Below are 15,106 nucleotides of genomic sequence, written 5' to 3'. Positions count from 1 at the left end.
AGGGAATTCAGGTGCATAAAAGAATGCATGACAATCTTTAAAAAAAGGGGGGGAAGGGTTAGGGTTAGAAGGGGCTGGACTGGATGGCCCTTTGGCATACCTTCCATTTCTAGGGTCCTATTTATTCCTTCAGAGAAGAAGAAGGGGCTGGACTGGATGGCCCTTTGGCACCCCTTCCATTTCTAGGGTCCTATTTATTCCTTCAGAGAAGAAGAAGGGGCTGGACTGGATGGCCCTTTGGCACACCTTCCATTTCTAGGGTCCTATTTATTCCTTCAGAAAAGAAGAAGGGGCTGGACTAGATGGCCCTTTGGCACCCCTTCCATTTCTAGGGTCCTATTTATTCCTTCAGAGAAGAAGAAGGGGCTGGACTGGATGAACCTTTGGGGTCTCTCCCATCTCTGCGATCCTATGTATTCCCTCAGGATAGAAGGGGCTGGACTGGATGGCTTTGGGGGTCCCTTCCATTTCTAGGATCCTATGTATTCCCTCAGGACAGAAGAAGGGGCTGGACTGGATGACCCTTTAGGGTCCCCTTAATTTCTCGCATCCTATGTATTCCTCCATCACACATCAAGGCAAAACACAATATATATGCACGTTTGCATTTGTGCAAAGAATGTATCTCTGCACATATTCATGCAGAACATGCATTTATACACACACACACACACACACACACACACACTCAAAACCCCTCCCCCAGGGTAGCCCTGAAAAAGGAAGGCCACCAGAAGGGAATGGGATGAAAAAAGCAGCTCAGCATCATGGGAACTTTGCAATCAGTAACGTTTGCGTTGCTGCCTACCACACCAAACCATTTCACAACGCATTTGAAAGGATAACAGGAGACAAAGGCCTGACTTCCCTTTTTTCCCATAGTGCCCAAAAAGGGGAGGAATGACGCTAAAACTACGGAAGCATTGCGCAATGGGCTCCCATAGAAATGAATGACGTCTGGAAGAACATCGCGTTATCACTTTGTTGCGCAATGTTGGTGACGCAAAAATGACTCTTTGGGCAGGAAAAATCGCCAAAAACTCATGTCTGATAAACTCCTAAGCCAGTTAAAGTGGTATCAAATTTCTGTAGTTGTGCAGTGTGAAAGAGGAAAGACTTAAGACTTAGTTGAGAGAGTTAAGAGGAAGAAATGCCTTGATACTGGTTTGTGACATCTATAAGATCACAGTTTCCCTTGTCCTCCTATCACCACAGCAGCTACAATAGTTCTGTGTGCTCTTTAAACAGTGGCCAAGTTCCTTCATTGAGAGACATATGTGTGCCATGTAGCCTCCTTGAAAGCAATGTAGCCCCAGTGTGGAAATTTCTGCACTGTGAAAGCATCGGGGAATGAGTGGGAAAACATCCAGCTATGTTTCTGTTGCTGGAAGTGCTGCATCAGACATCCACGGGGATCTCTGGGGTTCCTTGGGACATCCCTGCAGATGAGGTACTGGCAATACATCCAGCTAAAAAATAGCTGTATGCACCTGCGCTCATTCATTCTGCACTCTAAACAACACAGAAATGGCTGTGTTGGAGCTGCACTAATGAAAATGTGGATTGGTAAGGGATTTGGTTATTACATGGCTGGAATAGAATTCTGAGCTCTACAATGACCAAAAAAATGAGCTGTGGTGGTTTAAGTCTGATTTAAACCATTGTAATTCAACAACAGGATGTCAGACATCATTTGAGAATACTATTGTTAATACACTCGTCCCCCGGGATACGAACGCGCCGTGTTACGAATTTTTCGGGTTACGAAAAAAAAATCATTAATTAATTATTTCCGGGTTACGAAGGTTTCCCCGGCTTGCGAAAAAAGTTTTGGTGCTTTTCGGCGCTATTTCGCACCAAAACGCGGCTTTTCCCCATTAGCGCCTATGGGGATTCGGCTAACGAAAGACTTCCGGGTTACGAAAATGGCGCCGGAACGAATTAATTTCGTAACCCGGGGGACGAGTGTATTTGGAGAGCCAGCATGGCAGAATGGTTTCGCATTGGACTACTAGCCTAGAGACAAGAGTTTGATTCCCCCACTCAGCCATGGACACCTACCGGCACATCACATACTCTCAGTCCCAGGAAACCCCATGATAGGTTTGCTGTAGGGTTACCAAAAGTCAGAAACAACTTGAAAGCACACAACAACAACAACAACAATTGATAATACAGTCAGCACTCTGTATCCATGGATTTTTTACCCATGGATTCAAACATCCATGGCTTGAAAATATTTTTAAAATATATACATTCCAAATAGCAAACCTTGATTTTGACGTTATATAAGGAACACCGTTTTGCTATGCTATTGTATTTAATGGGACTTTAGCATCCATGGATTTTGTTATCCATGGGAGGTCCTGGAACCAAACCCCAGTGGATACTAAGGGCTCACTGTACTTATTCTGCATTGGGACTAGTATCTTGTTTGGTGAACCACATAACTGCAGTCTGTCAGGAAAGAACTTTTCCAACTGTGTTCTGTTTTTAAAGAATTATTTCTGAGACTGGCCATTGGCTGCTGCTGAGTGGGACAAATTATAAGATAATATTTAGTTAGTGTAGAGTCTCACTCGATTTTAAAGGTCTCAAATGTAACCTCTCCTGTAGCCTTGATTCCTGGAATCATGCTACTTTAGGATGCCAAAGGTAGTGGTGCCCCTAGATTTGGCAGAGCGAGATGGTTCTCCTTACAGAGGGAACAGATCAATAATACTGGTCTTCAGCAGAACTGATGGAATGGTCCATCACTCAATATGCTGCAGTCTGATGGAGTGGCTACCACAAGATGACAGCTGAGGCACAGAAGTCCTTGAAACTTTCATTATTGCAGACATTGATTTGGATACTTTTATTATTTTGATGTAGCAAGGTGATAATGTTGTTTTAAATACGATTGAGATTTTTGGTATTGAAACATTTATTGATATTATTGTATTGATTTTTGATTGAATTGTATTGTGAGCTGCTTTGAATATGCTTTTTGTAAGAAAGCATTATGCGAATTAAAGTATTATCTAATGTGACTGCTTTTGAAACTGGTTGCCCTTTTGACAGTTGAATCATGTGGGGAAAATGTTTTTCTTAGAATGTACTGCCTTTAAGACAAATAATGAAAGTCATTTATCAGGATCTGATTATATGCAATGTAACAAGGTCCTAAAATGATGTGTTATTCCACCAGGTTGACTCTTACGCCTCAGACCCCCTGGTCTATCATGGTGGCATGAAAGTCTCCTTCGTCATCCAACTGATGAATGCCATTGCCAAAATTCAGCGATCTATTTCCAAACTGACTCTTCCCATCCTGGTGCTCCATGGCTCACCTGACAAACTCTGCGATATCAAGGGCTCCTATTTGCTAATGGATACTGTATCAAGTCAGGATAAAACACTCAAGGTCATCTTGCGCTTCTTTTTAAAAAGGGATTGGGAGTGTTGTTTATTGAGATGTGGATTTTTTGGATTTTTATTTATTTATTTCATTTTTATGCTGTCTTTCTCTCAAAAAGGGACCCAAGGTGGCTCACAAGATAAAAACACTTTAAAAACAATTTAAAAAATAATTAAAATATCCTAGTTAAAACAATATGAAATGAAGATTTAAAATATACAAAAGTTTAAAATAAACATTACTCCATATAAAAGCCATCCTGTCGTAATTTTAAAAAGCCTGCCTGAATAAAAACATTTTTAATTGTCAGTGAAAGGCCAGCAGGGAGGGGGCAGCCTAGCCTCCCAGGGAAGAGGGTTCCAGAGGGTGGGAGCAGCCATCAAGGAGGCTCTCTCTTGTGTCCTCACCAAGCGAGTCTTTTTGAAGCCCATCACTAAAAAACGGGGATTAGTAGACTGGTACTGGAGAATAGTTTTTTTCTAAAGGAACTGATTCAGAAATCAACATTCCGACCACATACTGTTGAAAGGCCTCTTTGGGGTCTGAAATGGGTGGGATGGGGAATGTGGTTATATAATTCCCCACACCATCTAAGTGACATTTGCAAAAAAAAAAAGGGGGGGGGATGGGGGGGTGGGCCTGGGGAGCTTTGAGGAACAAAGAAATAGTCCTATGGGTCACATGTAACCTGTGGGGTGAACGTTTCACACTCCTGCCCTAAATGAAAGTGTGTATAGGCTTAAACATAGTGAGGACTCAAAAACAAATGAAAATGTTTCACTACCACTAGGCAATGCCACCCCCTGTTATTGAGGTAAGTAGCCTGGGGTAGGTGGACTTATGAAGGTCTGTTTGCAGCACATGGGGCCCAGTTTGCCTATGCTTGCATTAAATTGATCTAAAATACAGCCTTTTAACAGTGCATTTATATTTTAGAAATACAAGAATGGTAAAGGTTACCCTTTAAAGGCATGATCCTAAGATAGTTCGTTAAGGAAAGGGCAGAAACAATTAAAACTAAAGGTACACAGATATAATAATAATAATAGATATTACAGTTAAAGATCTGGATTTTGTTGTGATAATGTACAGATATGTAAAATCATCTGATTGCCTGTGGCAAGTGAAAAAAAATTGCTTCCAGATGACCAGCTGGCATTCTCTGAAGAAGAGAGTGGGGTATATATACTGTTGGTTGAGAGGAAGTGATTTACATGTTAACTTCTGTATTGTTCTGTTGTTGAATAGCAAGATTTCGGGGTGTCTATTTAATTAATGATCCATTGTCTGCTGGGAAACCCCCAAGTTTCTGGCCACATAATTATAAACCCATATTGGGGGGGGGGGGGGACCTACTACATCAAACACTTCATAGAAAAGATCAGTAAACTCAAACTCAAACCCAGAGACATACTAATCAGCTTTGATGTGGTCTTCTTGTTCACCAAAGTCCCCATAATGGACACCGACAATTTTTTTCTGGAATTTTCTGGAAGACATCACAGCCCTGTTCGAACATTGCCTCACCTCAAGATACTTCCAGTGGGACAATGGATTCTACAAGCAGAGAGATGGAGTAGCCATGGGAAGCCCTCTGAGCCCAGTGATAGCAACCTTTTACATGGAACACATTGAAAAGCAAGCCCTGGAAACAGCACCAAAAAAACCCCACAACATGGTTCCAATACGCAGATGACATTTTCATCATCTAGAGCCACAGAGAAGATTTGACCCTGTTTTTGAACCATCTGAACAACATCCACCCAAACATCCAATTCACAATGGAAAAAGAAAATGAAGGAACATTGCCATTCTTGGATGTCCTGGTCATCTGCAAACCAAGCCAATGGTTGGGCCACACAGTATACGGAAACCCTACACACATACATACAGATACCTACACAAGAACACCAACCATTACCCAGGACAAAAAAGAAGCACAATAAAAACACTGGTAGACCAGACAAAAAGGATCTGTGAACCCCACTTCCTGGAAGATGAATTGAAGCACCTAGACTAGGGTCTACCGGCTATTGGTTACTCCAGTCAGACATCAGATGGACGGCCAGACCCAGAAAAACCCATAGGAGTGAAGACAAACAACTACCCAAAAGGAAGGTATCTTTTACCATACATCGAAGGAGTCACAGACAGAATAGGGAAACTGGTGAGGAAACACAACCTCCAAATGGTCTACAAACCAATCAAGAAAATCCAGTTAATTCTGCGCTCAGCGAAGGACAGGAGAGACTCTCTCATGGCTCAGGATTTTACCGCATATGGTGCAGTGTGGACAATTCTACATAGGGATCACCAAATGCAATGTTCAAACATGAATCAAGGAACACGAGAGACACTGCAGACTGGGTCAGCCAGAAAAATCAGCACGTTATAAACCATCCTGGGCATAAAATGCTGTTTCAAAACACTGAAATTCTGGACCATGCCAACAACTATCAGGCCACTGAATGCATAGGGAAGCCATTGAAATCCATAAACACCTGGACAACTGCAATAGGAAACAAGAAACCCTTAAAGTAAACAAAGTTTGGCTACTAATTCTGAAAAACACTAAAATCAAGACCCAGCAAATAGAAATGAAATCATCTAGGGTGAGGGGGGTTTCCCAGCAGACAAAGGATCACTAATTAAATAGACACCCTGAGGCCTTGCCATTCAACAACAGAACAATACACTGATTAACATGGAAATCACTTCCTCTCAACCAACAGTATATATACCCCACTCTCTTCCATGCCAGCATTCTCTGAAAATGCCAACCACAGCTGCTGGTGAAATGTCAGGAATAAACTCTTCTAGAATACGGCCACATAGCCTGAAAACCCCGCAAAAAAACTTCAGTGCAGTTTATTTCTTTTTATTTTTTAGGCTGAAAATTATTCTTGTACTACTTGCATATTAGTATTTCTTTGGATAACAAAATGGACCAAGGAACCATAGGAGTCTTGGGCTGTTGTGTATGAGCAATATGCTGCTACGCATGGCTCAGATGCTTTCTCTTGCAGCGAGAGCAACTAAACAAACCACCAGGTGTACATTTCTTATGTCATCCAAACATGGATACTTTCTATCTCTGATTTGTTTCTCTCAAACAAATCAGGGAAATTAACCATGCATTCTTTTTCTGGTTTGACAGGAGACAAACTTGAGAATGTTGTCTGAATGCAGGCACTATTTTGTCTCTAGTTTGTCACCTAGCAAACCAGAGAAAGAGCTTTGAAGGAGCTCTGTGTTTTGTTTCAGCTATTGCCTCTACAATTGGGAATGAATGAACAGAGTCCAACAGCATATTGCTCAAAACCAGTAAGTCGATGGTCCCATGGCTTCTTAGCTTAGTTGTTGTCCAGACAAGGCTGTTAAGTAGCAGACACTAGTTTAGGTGAAATTAAAAGGAGATTGTGCAAATGAAGGGCAGATAGGCGTGCCAATCATTCTCAACCATGATGGCCATATAGAAGTACCATGTTCAGAAGTAGCATACCTCTGAATTCCAATTGTTCAGTGGAGTGAGGAGGAAGGGAGGAAGGAAGGGCCATTGTCTTCATGTCCTGCTTGTGGACTGGGGATCTGCTTCATCACTGTGGGAACCATAGACTAGAGTTAGCCCCATTATTCTTATTTCCCAAGGAAACTGTTTCTTGGAAAAAGCTCTTCCATCCATGCAGCTACAGCATTTGTGCTGTGCAGCTGTTTACACATTTATAGCTTTTTCTGCCCTTCTACCATTAGAAGCATCATCCACTGCCTTGTCCTACTCAAATAGTTCCTTCCTCCCTTGTACATGTTAGGGTTTGGAGTCTTTAACTGTCCCTTTTTCATTGTGTTTTGCAGGTATATGACGAAGCTTATCATGCCCTCCACAAAGAGCTTCCTGAGGTGACTACTTCTGTTTTTACAGAAATACAAACATGGATTTTGCAGAAACTTTCGGCAGCCGAAGAAGCCCACCATTCTTAAGAGAAGCCATTCTGTCACCTTCTTAAATGATGGCTAGGATATTCTGGGAGGGGCAGACCTCTTTTAACTTTTTTCTACAACCTAGGGGGAGGGTACAAAATCTCTTAAAGGGACTCCTGAAATATATTATTTTTAAACAGAAATTCCTGTGGTATTTGGGGTGTGAAATACAGTGCAGTCAAAGGGGTTATTTTACCAGAGTGTGGGAGGATATTAGTACAGAGTTCCCAGTTGCAGTACTGCATTAAGGGGCTTCTTTGATTCTCTCTGAAAATCCAGGGCAACACTTTACCCCATTCTTTGTTTTCCAAGGAGTTCCTGAGGTGCTGAGGTAATTTTTCTTTTTAAAAATACTGCAATAATCTTTGGAATATTTTAAAAGTCTGTCCTCCTCCATGCTATTCAGCTTCTATGCTTACCAGGGTAAAATTTCTCCCTCCTCTACTTTCAAGACTGCATAAAGACTAAAAATAATAATAATTGTCATGTGGTGGAAGTGGTATTAGGAAGGAAGTTGGGCTGGTAGTTGACGGCTTCCTTGTGTGAATTTAAAACATGCAAAAAGGATTGGGTCAGGGTCTGGGCTGGTCAAAGGATCTCTCAGAATACCCATCCTCAGGGGTTAAAAGTCAAGAAGGAAGCCATCAGGCCATAGTAGCAAACAGCCCCAATGGCTTTCAGAGTTTAATGTTTAATTATCAGCCCTAGAACCGATACCACTGAGGAGTGTGCCTAATGTAGAATAGTATATCTAGAGGTCTTAAGCACACTAAAGGGATGCTGCTTCCAGAAACCAAATCTTTCTTCTGTGCAAAAACTGTAAATACTTGTTAGGGGGCTGCTTTTCTTGTTACTTGTGTTACTGGTAACTTAAAATGTAAAGTCAAAAGTTATATTTAAAGAGAAATATTATTAAATATAATATATAATGTTTCTATAGGTTGCTTAGAGATATCTGGAGGAAGAGTAAGGGAGCAGTACATGGATGGGTCCAGGGCCTACAATTCCTTCACCTGCAACCCCTTCAGGGTATTTTCAGACAGCAAAAATGTAACCCCGCTATGTTGTTAAGATGATTGAAATTAACACTTGAAAACAAGGGACTAGCCAAACCTTGATTTTTCATAGTTCTCACACTGGTATTCTTATTTTTAAGTAGGAAGGACAGGACAGAAGCTGATCACCTGATGTTGGCTAGTATTTTCTCCTTCTCTGTCTCCTTATTCTAATACATGTTTGGAAGAGACTAGAGGGAGTCAGGACAAGAGGCCAAAGTTGTGAGAAATGTGAGATGGGGGTCAGCAGCCACAGGTTCAGGAGGCAGGTGGTGCGCTGAAATCAGTGAAGCAGAAGGGCGAGATAACAGGTTAGTGGTTTGCATTCCACATGTTGGAAGGGCAGGGTGATTATGTGTTACTGATCAATTGTGACAGGGAGAGTCACTTCTTGGGCATTTGTGTTTGTGCATGTGAGAAGGATTGGGGTCTGTGTGATTAGGGATGGATGAGTATTTAATTTCAATTTTTTATCACAGAATGCTTTTGTAAGAGAAAGCAGAACCAATGGATTTTCCAATCCCTGGGGATGGGTGAACATTTTATTTCACTTCAGTTCTGATTTTCTTTTTTCTTTTTTTTTTAATGAAAGTGTTGAATGTGAAAAGAAACAAAACTTCAAATTTGCCCATCCCTACTGGGAGAGGACTTGGATTTTACGTTACTGTTCTTAGGGGCCAGGGTGGGCAGGGCTGGACAAAGCACTTTTGTGTGATACGTTAATATCGACAGGCTTTGGGTTTGAGCTTTAACAATGATCTTGCTGCTTGGTTAACTCAGGGCAGCAAAACCAAGAAAATATAAAAGGGTGGCTCATAACTACGGTAGTCAAAACACTTTCTACTAAGCATGAGTATCATACTGTACATTCCTGTCATTCTTACTACACTGGGGAAAATATCGAGGATTAGTAGTATTATCTCCCCCTGAAAAATGACCCAATTAGCACTGCTGAGCTAGTGTATAAAAGGCTAGAAGAGGAATCAGTTTGTGCTTAGACTGAGATTTCTAGCTTATTCTTTGGGAGTTCTGATCAGCTTAAGTCCTGCTTTTGCCATGCATTTCTCGCAGAAGACTTACCACTGTGACTTAAGGACTACTTCAAAATTTGTCACTTTCCTACTGAGTAGGCCCTTTGCTCTTTTTCACGGGACACCACTATCTCAGTGACAATGAGATATGTTGTGCAATCTCTGTTATCATATTTTCCTTACCTGCATGTCTTTCAGGTTGGGAATCTGAAGCTGTGAAGTGCCCTTTATTAGGCAGACAATTAATTTATATCAAGTATAAAGGGGAATATGCAATGATAGCCTCTAGAATAGACACTCAGAATTTACAAAACTTGAAAAAGTGACAGTTGACAAAATTACAGGTTCATTCCCTATGTATAGTTATATGTGCATGCCTGGGGGATTTGGGGGTGTGAAGCAGTGATGGCAAGGGGTTAATTCATTTCCCATTGACCAAAGCTTCCTTACCTGATCACCTGAATGTAATTCTTACCCTAGCAAACCATATGAGCAGCTATTTTATCAGACTATACTGTGATGGGAAATTGATATCACTATATTCTGGAAAATTTGTCCTCTTGCCTAAAGCGCAGCAGATAGCAAAAGCACTTGGAAAACTAGTAGGAAACCCAGAGACAAGTGGGCATGAACTTCCTAACCTATCCTTTCTCTTTGTCGTTTTGAAAAATTGCAAGAACATTGTATCCTATCCCATCAAAAGTCTTAACAGAACATGCTTAAATGTTCTCCCTCTGCTAATCTTTGTACTAGAGATGAGGTTTTCAGCTGGGCCAACAGCCTGTCATGCAAAACTACCCAAATTATAAGTTTCAGCTCCTACCTCCAACGCCAGTTCTTTCTGGGAACATTAAACAGAACCTGTTGTAATAGCAAACAGCATCCCAGTTAGCTCTGATCTGTTCTCTAATAAGGATGTGAGTGCCAGAAGCTTAACACATCACAAGACTTCAGAAAGAGAAGCACTGTAGGAGTGATGAGTGGACTTGTTTGCACAGCTTCTCTCAAACAACCCAGATAAAATGTCCTTTTTACAAAATTAGCTATGGCCAGTAGGGGATTCCTTAAACTCCTTTAGACAAGTCTCAGATTAGCTTCTGACTGTAGAGTGTAGAGATCATTTCACCTCAGAAAGGACTGGCCCTAAAAGAGATTTTAGGATGGCTGCAATTGTGCAGTTACAGTTGGAACTGGTGAGTTGTTAAAACAGAGATTGAGCCACAGGACGAATGACACACTTGCTGATAGTTATGGATGGCAAGGGATATTTCATCTTCAGAAACCCAGTGATTTTGAATACAGGAGGAATGTGTATTGGAGTCTAAAAACACTGACAGACCACAGTTTCTCATCCCTGACATACATGATTGTTGCTCTGATTTAATAATATGGTTCCTTTCCTACTTTGTGAGAGCTACAGAAGCAGAAATAGTACCGGAGGGGGGGGGGGATAAGTTAAAGTGAAGATCCTTACATCTTTAAGTTTTAAAGAAAACCCCATTAAGTATGCTGCATTTATAGCAACAGATGGCATAAAAGTGGAAACACATAGAAAAAAATGTGTTAAAAAAGCAATCACGAAGAAAGATTGTTTGAAAGATGTGTATGTTAGCTTAATTCCTCACCTATTCAAGTCGACTGGGAGTTTAGCCACAGCAAAAGAAATCTAGGTCAGTGCTGCTTGCTGCAGAGAACAAGTGTCTTGCGGTGGAGGGGGGTGTTGATATGAGTATGAGAGCACTGTTCTGCTGTTCCCCGTTATATACAGAGGAGATTTTAGGTTTAGTGCCTTTGACTATGTTTGGCCAGAGAATGTCTGTTGTAACTCCTGAGCTCTGAAGCAATATGGAAGGAAAAAATAGAAGCTGCAATATGCAGCTCTCAGCAAAACCATGTAGGCAAGACAGAAAACCAGATGCATCACCACTGGGAAGGTAAAAGAGAACTGTTCAGTCATTTTGGTGAAGGCATAATTGGAGATGTTTTAAACATCATGATTGAGGAATGCATGGCCCTCCAAATATTGTTTGAGAACTTCCCTTCAGCCCAAATCGTCATACCCAGTGATGAGGGATGATGTGGTCTGACAGTTTCTGGAGGGCCATGTTGCCCATCCTTGCTGTAAGAGGTCTGCTTTGTGCTAAAGTTCCTCACTTACCCAGACACCCTCACCTAAGAGGTACGGTCTGCCATTGGGTTTGTTTTTTTTTTTTAAAGTTTCCTGATGACAAAAAGTAGTAATTTAGGGAATGGAGCGATGTTTTAAATCAGGGGTAGAAATCATACTGCCTTCCAGGTGTTTTTAGACAACAGTTCTCATCATTCTTCACCACTGGCCATACAAACTAAGACTATTCAACAGTATAAAATGGGCTTCATGTTTCTCACTCATGTTTATTAAAAATCTTATTCCATGGAGGGGGAAGTGGGATTCATAATGAGGTTTGCCTTCTAGGTGGGATAAAAATCAACAGAAGTTTGTAAATTGAATTATGCCAAAGATCTGAAGAAAAAATCTAAAGCTCTATCAGTGCGATTTAAATTCATCTATTCTAAACTTGCTTTTGTTGGAATGATTGACTTTTCAGTATTTTAAAGAAGGCAATTTTTCTAGCTAGCAGTATCACTTTGTGGTTGATGAAAGCTGGCAGCCAGGAACATCCCGTATATACTCAACTATAAGTTGACCCCATGTATAAGTCAAGGGCAGGTTTGGGGGACAAAATTATGGATGTTGATATAACCTGTGGATAAATTGAGGGTAAAACTTAGGGGCATGCTACGAAGTATCTAAATGATGAAGCAAAGGAAAATGATGCCAAAGAACCTACAAAATTCTGGCAGGCTGTTTGTGCTCACCCTAAAGGTTGGATGGATGAGGAGTAGAGGAGGTGGGATCATTGCTTCCAGGACACATTACACTCTTGCCTATTCCCCAAGGGATGGTTCCCTTTTCTATATGTCAAAGTACAGTATTTACATTGAGCCGTGGATAAGTCAACCCAGGTTTTGGGGGTCAATTTTTTGACTGAAATTTCTGGACTTATACATGAGTATATACAGTAGTTTATACAGTTAGGGAAAGTTACTTTGTGGGATGACCAACCCCAGAATTCCCCCAATCAGCATGGCCAGTGCTAGCTGGTGGATTCTAGGAGCTGCAATCCTTTTTTGTTTTGAGGATTGGAAAACATGTTAAAGAAAGGCAAGAGAAGGGCTATTATGAGAGGCAGAAATCATGCCCCTAATGGGATGCTATTGGATTGCAAGTGCTACTCCCAGAAGCCATGGGCAACAAAGCCATTGGAGAGGAAATCCTACAGTCCAAAGACATTTGGAGGAATACCATGATTCTCACACCTGGCTTTCAGCTATGAAGTATATTATTACCAGAGATGGGAGGTGTCTCTCATGAGCTCTGTTGTGATTAAGTTAAAATAAGAGAGAAATTATGGTGAGCAGGGACATGGCTGCTGTACTACTGAGAGTCTGCATTGCTAGTTAAAGTGACAGCAACAGGGTGTGAGGAAGGGGCTGCCCTGCTTCAGGCCTATACAATGTATGAACTGAAGCCCAACTGGTACCCTGCAAACTGCTTGGCAGTGGCCCCATTCTTATAATCCTAGATGGGAAGAAACACCAAGTGTCTTTTTATAAGGCAGTGCAACCATATTTAGCTTGGTAGGCCTTCAGGGGTACTGATCCCCAGTGCCCTATTTTAAAATCCTACCTGTACAGGAAGCCAGGAGAATGTCAATGAAAAGAAACATTTGTGAATCTAACAAAAACCTCTCAATGCAGATTTCTGGGGGAGAAAGGTTAGGATTGTATCAGCTTCCAAACTGCTGTGCCAATAGCAACAGGGAGTTACCCTCAAGAACACAGTTCCTTCATGACAGAGCAATAGTTGTGTATGTGACACTGTATATATCACCATTGTATGCACCAGATGTGGCACGACAGCACCCTCCTCATCACATGTCTGGCACAAGGTTTTATAATGAGCCTGCTCTTTTTTTATATCAGTCACCTTACCACTTCAATGACATAATCTTGCCAAGATAACTTACTTTTCGAAGTAATTTCTGAGCCACTGTATCTTGTTTTACTTGTGCTCCAGCTCACTTAGTCATATACACTCACATATATACACTTGAAAACACTTGTACTTACAGCAAGGAGAATGTGTACAACATAGATACTTTTGAGTAAAAAATAAAATAAAAATGTATATGGACATTAATAATAAAGATATGTTTTCTGACTATGGCATGATTGAGAGTATTTATTTTCATCCAATTATATGAGGATGTGGGGAAACCACTTTTCATAAATGGGATAACAACCTTGTTTCAGACTGTGGTGTGAGAAGTATTAGCCTATGGGCCGTGTGTAGCAACTAAACCCCATTTTTGTGGCCCTTGATGCTTTCAGGACATTCCATATGCCTCCACCCATGTTCTCTGGCTCCTTTTCAGCTCCCAAATCAAAAAAGGTCAAAACTGTTGCAAAATGCAGAAGCTTTGTTTTCCCTTCCTCTTCACCCCCTGACAAATGGTTGAAAATGAAACTGGGAGTGAGATCACCTCCCTTCCAGGTAGCATGCAAGAGAGAGGTAAAAATAGCCTCCATCCCTCACACAGTTGCCTATCCTTGATTTTGACCATAATGTTGTGGATATTTGGGAAAACACCTAACTATAGAGGGAGAACCTCACTGGAAGTCCCCTGTTGACAGAGTATGGCCTCTGGGGACACAAAAGACAAGTTTGGAAGGTACTGGGGGCTTGTGCATTCTCTTGTTTATGGCTCTGGTCTGTGGCCAGCAGGATTGTGCTTTTGCTCTCCCTGGTAAAATGGTGCATGCTGGAATACTGCACAGTTAAAATCTACAAAACATATTTTCACCTTAGAAAGGAAAGGCATAGCACTAAACCAAGCATCTTCTGGGCTGTCACGATTAAACCATATTATCTTCTTTGCTGCCCTCCTGCAGCCGCCTTTGCCACCCAAGCTGGCTCCAGAAGGTTGGTTTCCAATCCTCCAAAGCCAGTGGGGGGGGGGGGGGCTGCAGTGGAAAGGGGAATGCCCCCTCCCAATTCCCCCAGTTTTTCTGCTCTATCTGTAGATGTATTCTGTTGGGTCCTGTCTAAATTGTCAGCCTTAAAATACAATTCCTTAAATTTGCTTTTTTTAAAGTGCTCAAATAAATGTGTGAGATTGATAATCTATCTGTGTCTCATTTAATATAGCTGCTGAGCTCCCACCCTCCCTCCCTAACGTCATTTGCAGCCCTGCTTCCACAACATCCCAGACTACTTACTTACTTACTTTATTCATGGGATTTATATTCTGTATTTCTCCCAAAATGGGATTCAAGGCAGGTTACAATAATTTAAAAAGATAGAAGTGAAACATTGGTTACAATAGTTTTTTAATTAAATATTAATACTAAAATATAAGTTAAAACACATAGTTAAAACTTCAGACTTGTAGTGCTTTGTTTCCAGCCTTCAGTGGTGGGACCAATTTTAAGCCTTCTATCCAGTAATCCTAGTGTTCGTTTATAGAATTTCTACCCTGCATTTTAAATGAAATCAAGAAAAACAATACAGTCTTTGCCCACAGACTTGTTATCTAAAA

At 41.2% G+C, this 15,106-nt stretch overlaps 1 protein-coding gene across 1 annotated transcript in view; it reads left to right on the top strand.

Moving 5' to 3' along the window:
- Positions 1 to 13,723, top strand: part of MGLL (monoglyceride lipase) — a 124,558-nt gene extending 110,835 nt beyond the window's left edge. Inside the window, exons 7-8 of the mRNA XM_089521408.1 lie at positions 3,191 to 3,406; positions 7,253 to 13,723. Coding sequence (XP_089377534.1) covers positions 3,191 to 3,406; positions 7,253 to 7,378 — 342 coding nt within the window. The 3' untranslated portion in view covers positions 7,379 to 13,723. The remainder of the gene's footprint in view (positions 1 to 3,190; positions 3,407 to 7,252) is intronic.
- Positions 13,724 to 15,106: the final 1,383 nt, after the last annotated feature.

Source organism: Sceloporus occidentalis, unplaced genomic scaffold, assembly GCF_023333645.1.
Source record: "Sceloporus occidentalis isolate IW3139 unplaced genomic scaffold, rSceOcc1.0.p SCAF_1, whole genome shotgun sequence".
In the NCBI taxonomy this organism is placed as follows: domain Eukaryota; kingdom Metazoa; phylum Chordata; class Lepidosauria; order Squamata; family Phrynosomatidae; genus Sceloporus; species Sceloporus occidentalis.
The sequence above is the reverse complement of the archived record's forward strand: the minus strand, read 5'-3'. Positions and strand labels throughout refer to the sequence as shown.